Source organism: Adelges cooleyi, unplaced genomic scaffold (genome assembly GCF_023614345.1).
Source record: "Adelges cooleyi isolate 19-005CV unplaced genomic scaffold, UGA_ACOO_1.1 ACOO_flye_CR_arks_rails_tigmint_CR_PRNA_376, whole genome shotgun sequence".
In the NCBI taxonomy this organism is placed as follows: domain Eukaryota; kingdom Metazoa; phylum Arthropoda; class Insecta; order Hemiptera; family Adelgidae; genus Adelges; species Adelges cooleyi.
Window position 1 is genome coordinate 13,617,333 of NW_026096053.1, and position 7,271 is coordinate 13,624,603.

Here is a 7,271-nt window from a genome sequence, read left to right on the forward strand (position 1 = left end):
AATTGGAAATCTTCAATGTCAATTTGTTTCGAAAAACAAGACGTATAGATCTAATATACGAGTTAATTATTAAAAATATCTCAATTTTATATTTACTCGACTGACGCGATAATAAATGTCTTGACCATATTTTTAACGTATCACTGTGATGACATTTAAAAAAAAATGGTTTAAATATTCACCGTAAAGGTATTAAAATGTTTTAAAAAACCGTCCAGTCGGAAACCGTTGATGCTTTTGACTTTGAACGGTCCCCGACGTTATTAACGGCTCATTTATGACCCTAAAAAAATGTGTTTGCCGTTACTTAATGTGAAAACGATAAACGAAACTAATATGCAATCTTTTTTCAAACGCTTTCTGCTGTAACCTAGAATGATGTGTTAAACTATTTTGCCAAACATGTTGGCATCCTTCCAATTGTGCGAAGAAATTAAATATAAAGTGTAAAAAAAACCATGTTATTTTTGCGTTCTCACCAGAAGAATACTGTACGATTATAATTATTATTGTTTTCGACAAATGTATTTTTAAGTTCGCAGCAGAGTATCGATGATTAACGGCGAGGTTTTTTAATAACTCGATGTTTGTTTTGCTTGCGATTAATTTTTGATCAATTTTTTTTTTTTTTACTTAGGAAATGCGACAGTTCCTGGGTCATAAACTGCAACTCTGCGACATCCTAATAAAACCCGTACAGAGGATTATGAAGTATCAGCTGTTGTTGAGGGACATGTACAAGTACACGGAACGAGCGAGACTCGCCGAAGAGATGGAAGCTCTGCAAATGGCCATGCAAGTCATGAAGGTCGTACCCAAAGCGGCCAACGACATGATGGACGTGGGCAGACTACAGGGATTCGACGTAAGACGACTTTGTATCTATTAAGATGAAGAAACTCCATCCAGTTCCCACCATACAATAGTTATTAATTAATTAGTTGTTGGCTTTTTTAGGGTAAAATAACGGCCCAGGGCAAACTACTGCTGCACGGTCTGCTGATGTGCGCCGAAGGTCCCAGCCCGAACAACAGCCGGTCGGCGGCTAAAGAATTGCACGTGTTCCTGTTCGAACAGAGCATTATTTTCAGCGAGGAAGTAGGCAAGAAGACGCAGTTCACCAATCCCGTGTACGTCTACAAGGCGCACATTCAAGTACGTTAAATATATATATATATTCAAAACAAACAACTGTTGGTATTTTTTTCTTCTTTACTAACTAACATGTGGTCGTTTTTTCCCTCTTTCCCCCCGCAGGTGAATAAAATGAATCTGGAAGAACGGCACGGATCGTCGAGCAGCAATTCGTCGGACGAATCTTCCGAGGGCGCGTTTGTCATCAAGTCGACCGATCCCAGGAAACCGCCGCTGTGGTACGTCTGCCACGCGCACAACCCCGAGTCGCGGTCCGAGTGGCTGCAGAACCTGCGACAGATACTGCAGACGCAACGCGACTTCCTCAAAGCCATACAGTCGCCGATCGCCTACCAAAAAGAACTGACCAAGGAGACCAGCTAGTGTAGAGTATTCCGTTAAGTTAGAAGAACGCGTTAATATAAGAATTTTTCTTAAGTCTGACACTTTGCTGACGAGCCAGTTTGATAATTATTAATTAATAATATTATGTATCGCAAACGACATTCCTATTATACATAATCGTGTTTAGATTTATATCAAATTTGTGTAGAATTAAAAAAAAAAAAAAAAACGCCCCCGTTTTCCCTGTTTACGACAACTATATCGCAGCCAACGCTAAACGAGAAGAGAATCATTTCAAAACGAGGGCTTTTTCCATAATTTATGTATTTTTTTTTTAATTGGAACGAAGTTCCTTATTTATTATTTTTTCGAGCTAAATGTCCGTTTTAAATTTCTCTGGATAGTTAACAACGATTGCGTCGACGAGGCGTAAGAATCCAAACATAAAATAAACTAACAATTTAATTTTTTTTTTTGTTGTTTAAGCGTCTAGTCAAATTTTTATTTAGACTAATTTATATTTTATAACTTTTTTTTTTTTATTATTACTTATTATTATTTAATTAAAACCCTGTGCAGTTTCGTAATTATTAATATTTTATGTAAAGGAGAGAAAATGATATATATATATATATAAATATAAAATATATATTTATGATATTGTATTGTATATTGAAAAAAAAGTAAACTATAGATCGTACTCTGTACAAAAAACGTATACATTTGTCGAAATATCTATGTTTTTTTTTTTTTTTTTACTAGATGAAAACATATAATAATTAATATTAGCTTGTTCGACGGTCGATTGTTTACGATGCGATGCCTTTAAATAGTTTTGGCCGACAAAATACAATACGAGTGATTGAAGTTCGGCAATCGTAGTGTCCGATGCACGAACTCTACATAAACTAAGGTTGTGTATTTCATTTGCGCGTAAACCGTGTTTTATTTGAATTATTATTATTATTATTGAAAATTATATACATTTATTTATTGATATCTTTTCTGCCAAAATTTAAAACATGCACAAACTGTTGATTATAAGTGACGATATAATAATATGACATTACGTTTGTATATAATATATTTGAAGAGCGATAAAATAAAATTGTTGTTTTTTTTACATAATTCCATGTTTGTGGTTTTCTTAATGGTATTGTTTTGTTCCTACGGCCAATTTTATTTTCTCGTTTAAGTTGACGATATTAGTGGACGTTTTCAAAAATGTAATTATTTGTTTTGATGTTGTTTACGCTGTCGTCGTCAACGGGCGTGAACCGGTGATTAAAATACAATAACTTGCAACATAATTATTTCACTTTAATAACTCCCATTTATAATGTTATCTATTCGTCATCGTAATAATACTGATCATTAATTTAAAGTGCAATCATTGTGGACTAACAACGATGGTTTAATACGTTTATTGTCGAACGTCGTTTTTCAAGTAAATCAATTGGATTAATTTACTAAAACAAAAAACGAAATTGAAAATCAAGTTGAATATAATTGAAGTATTTTCACGTTGAATTAAAAAAAAAAAAAGTAAGGAAAAACATTGAAACAATTTTTTTTTTTTTTAATAATACCGAAACGATATTTTACGTTGTAATAATCTATCGAAATATTATCGGTAAGTAAAATATTGTCAGTTAAGTTTTAATTTAAAGGGGCGTAGTGTATGCAAAATAGGTACATGACCGTGCTCGACCAACCGGTTGCCTATGTGTAGTTGTACAATAGTAAATAAATAAATATATATTTTATATCTGAAATTATTAACTTAACATTTCAGTTGTTCGGAAGTTGCAAACATTTGGAGCTGAGAAAAATAATACAATATGGAAAATACAAAATGTCAAAATTTACTTAAGAAAACAGCTTTTTGTAATATTCCTCTTCTTTTTTTTTTCCATTTTAAATATTATGATGTTTATTGAGGAAACCCCGAGTTTACCCAACTAGTAGGTAAATCAGAATAATATTATTGATAAATTTGTGGAGCACTACAGTTTCTCAGTTTCTCGGTGGGGCCATCTTGGTGGATAGCCATCTTGGAAATCTGTAAACAAATTTATTTTCTTTTTAATCAGGAAAACCCCTCGATAAAAAAAAAAGTGGGGAAATTATACTTTGACCGTTGGTCAAAATGCGTTTAGGTTGTAAATGCGTGAGCGAACCGACAGCTGTGTTAACGGGTATCCGAAAAATATTTTCACCGTGTTGTCGATCGTCGAAGCGTTTATTTCAAAGCGACTCGATCACAATAAATTGGGGTTTTGAACAAGCCGCCGTTGACATGATATTATTGTGGCGCAATACTGATTTTTGGCCGTTATTACAGTGTCATCACGGAAGAAGGCACCAGCGACTCTGTTGCACACGGCCCCTTATAACGACGTTTGTATTATACCTATATAATAATAACGTTCACCGCGCATAGCATTGTATTTTTTTACCCAGACACGAGACTGTTGTCGTGACCCAATGGTATTAACCCTCGGACGACGACAATAATTCACCGGTTTGTATCTGTTCAATCGGTCTGTGATGATCATTTTTTAATTTTCAACTAGCAGCAATAGGTGTGTTACTGGGGGGGGGGGGGGCCTTTGAGAACACACATTATCGGGTGTTATGGTGAATTTCTTATCTTGTATAACCCACCGAGTCCGAGACAACAATGTAGACGATTACGTTACAATATGTTGCCCTCAATCTACACACAGTAGCAGTGTGCGGTAGTGTCACGCGAATTACCCGCTTTCGATTGTGTTTACACGCAACAAATGGAACGGAAGAAGAAGAAGAATATGGAGGTTTTTTTTTTTCGTTGTCATTTCCAACAAGCCGCCAGCGACCAAAGGACAACGGTAGAACATCTCGGTCGCCCCCTTCGGTTCGACGTGGCTCTGAAATCGTTACTCGTCGCAGATGACCCAAGCCCAAGGACTCGAATATGAACGAACAAGATCAAGTAAGACCGACTGCGCTTGTGTTGTCAACGTGTGATTAATGTACGAGTAATATAATATATTAGAACGCCCACCGCCGCCGTATCGGTTGCACAGTAGTCGTTTGATGGGAAATAATATTGTCATAATGGAAAAAAAACTTTATATACTTATAAACTGAATACGTTTTGTCGCTGTTCAGTCAATTTGTCGGTACATGTTTTACAATGTCGTACTCGTTTTATGGCTTTTTATTATTATTTGTTAGCGTATAACAATATAAAATCGGTGTACATGCAAATATCGTCGACAACGACTATTCAACCAGATACGCAAAAGTAATATTATGTATTATTATTATTATTATTCACCGGTCTCTAAACTGTTCGACTCGAACAAAATATGCCATTTACTTTTGATGTACAATTTACCGACTGAGCGTGTAACGGAAAAGTATCATTTGGGGTAATAAAAAAAAAATAGTAAAGTTAAAAAAAAATTCAATGCGAGACGAATATGTGGAGTGACTTATAGATCTGGCAGAACAATGCACAGTGAGAAGAAGTTTAAGGACGATGATTTGGCTGATTGACCACATTTGTACGGATTGGATAAAAAAGATGATATACCGAGTGGATTAGGATGAGCTTTTGGTCACAAGTCCAATAATAGTCGGCTTAAAAATAACAGGCACTTTTTTTTTGTTCGGGGTTTTTAAAAATGGGTTTTATGATGAATATCAGTATACTAGGTATTTACTCTATTATAATTTATAATCATCACAATAGCACTTAACCTGGGTAATCTAAGATGTATATTATATTATTTAAACTTTGTATTGTTGTACATTTTAACACTAAACGCAAAGTCAAGAAGGGTATAATAACAACATACTATAGTCACGGCTTGTAACTAAATACAGTGCAATTACACTACAGTAGAACATTTGGTCTCTGGAGGCGGATTATGCTATTGTATTGCAACGATAGCGCAAAACTGTACACCGCATTGTCAATTTTGAATAAATTATTTTTGAGTAGTTATCATCGAGAGTTAAAGGCTAGGAATGTAGTGGTGCGGGTAGAGGACTTGTTGTCTAATATTGTAAACGCTAATATAATGGATTATATTATAATATATATGACAACTTTTTTTTAATAAAAAAACAAGCGGGTTGTCTAATATTAGCCGTATGTTGCCAGGGACGACCCTCTAACAACTGTGTTTGAAAATGATACTTTGTTTGTTTAACTTTTTGTACATAACACAATGATTGTACCTCGATAATTACAATACTATGATATTGATGAAATTAAAAGCCCAGTTTTGATAATGATAGAAATTATTGTTGTGATGACTGATGGGGCTGGAGGTGAGCGGAAATTTAAAAGATTAATTAATATTTCACAAGAATAATAAACGAGCGTTAGTGTAAATTATTTTTATAAATTGTTAGCTGTCAAGAAAATGGGACGTAGTAAAGATTGTAAAAAAACCTCGTTGAAAAAACATTATGGCGAAGAAAGATAAAAAAAAACTTAAACGTTAAACTGTATTTGGTCACTTAAAACTATATTATAGATTTGATTGACAACTTTTTAAAAACGAAAAGAATAATATTGAAGAAAAAAAATATGATTAAATATAAAGATCAATTATAAACATAATATTAGTCCTTGAAAACGAAAAAAGTATTATATTTAAACAAAAATATACTTGGCTTATTTCAGGTAGTACATTTTAGGTTTTGTTGAGTAATGTGTGATGTATTAATAATTATGATATATTTAATGACTGGTATGAAGTGCAATTTTTAAAAAGTCATTTTTGTAAGAATTTAAGTTCCCACGTATAACAATAAATATCTAGTGAACCTCTTCACTTTGCTAACCAATACATTAGAAGTAAAAATTCAATACTGTTGCTGCTAGAAGCGATTTAATAAAATACATAAAACCATAGTATTATATTATACAGGTGATCAACTCATCGTGAACCACTCAATGTCTCACTAGGTTTAATAAGAAATTACATTTTTTCTTTGTGTTTTTATGCAATGTTGTGATCTCAATTTTTCACCATTTTTTTTTTGTTGTTTTACCTTCTCTCAACTTAGACTTTTTGAGTTTTTGTATAAAAACATTATGGAAAACAACATTTTAATTTCTCATTAAATCCTATACGAGATATTCAGTGGCCCATGATAAAACAATGCTCTATTATGTCACCTGTGCGTGGTGCCATCGAGTTAACACGCGAAGGGCACAGGGGAAGAAGGGTAGTAGTCCATTTATGAAATTTTTTTTTTCTTCAAATAGTATTTTTCATTATTTAGATTGTTTAAATATATTTACATAATTTAGTAGAATAACACTTGATGTGATTTTGTCATGTTCCTATGTCATAGGGATAAATAGGGATTCGCGAACTTTGTTTTCGCTATACTCTAAAATTGTCATACATGGACTACTATCCTGCGCCCTTCACATTTGTTGGTAAACAAACATTTACTCGAAAACCCGCATCAACCATTAAACCGTCGATGAATGCAGTATTAATAGTTTGTGCTGACTTTGGGCCGAGTCGCCATGGGAACTGTGCACTTCGAGTGTGATCGGTAAAACACCTTCGGCAAAGGTGTAAAATATAAAGAAGGGCGAGGAGAAACACACACACACACTATTAGATTGGTGTGTGCGGCGAGCCCGTATGATATTATAGTTTCGATCATTAATCACTAAAGTCTTTTACTAAAGCCGTTTGTGCGCAACAAAAGTCTTGACACGGTTAAATAATTACTGTGTTGTGTACTAACAATAGTAACACCCGACCCGATGA

At 33.9% G+C, this 7,271-nt stretch overlaps 1 protein-coding gene across 3 annotated transcripts in view; it reads left to right on the top strand.

The window, feature by feature from the left end:
• Nucleotides 1–2,608, top strand: part of LOC126840845 (triple functional domain protein) — a 102,041-nt gene extending 99,433 nt beyond the window's left edge. For all 3 annotated transcript variants that reach the window (XM_050576808.1, XM_050576810.1, XM_050576809.1), the window contains 3 exons: nt 638–865; nt 958–1,155; nt 1,258–2,608. In XM_050576808.1, coding sequence (XP_050432765.1) covers nt 638–865; nt 958–1,155; nt 1,258–1,518 — 687 coding nt within the window. In that variant the 3' untranslated portion in view covers nt 1,519–2,608. The remainder of the gene's footprint in view (nt 1–637; nt 866–957; nt 1,156–1,257) is intronic.
• Nucleotides 2,609–7,271: the final 4,663 nt, after the last annotated feature.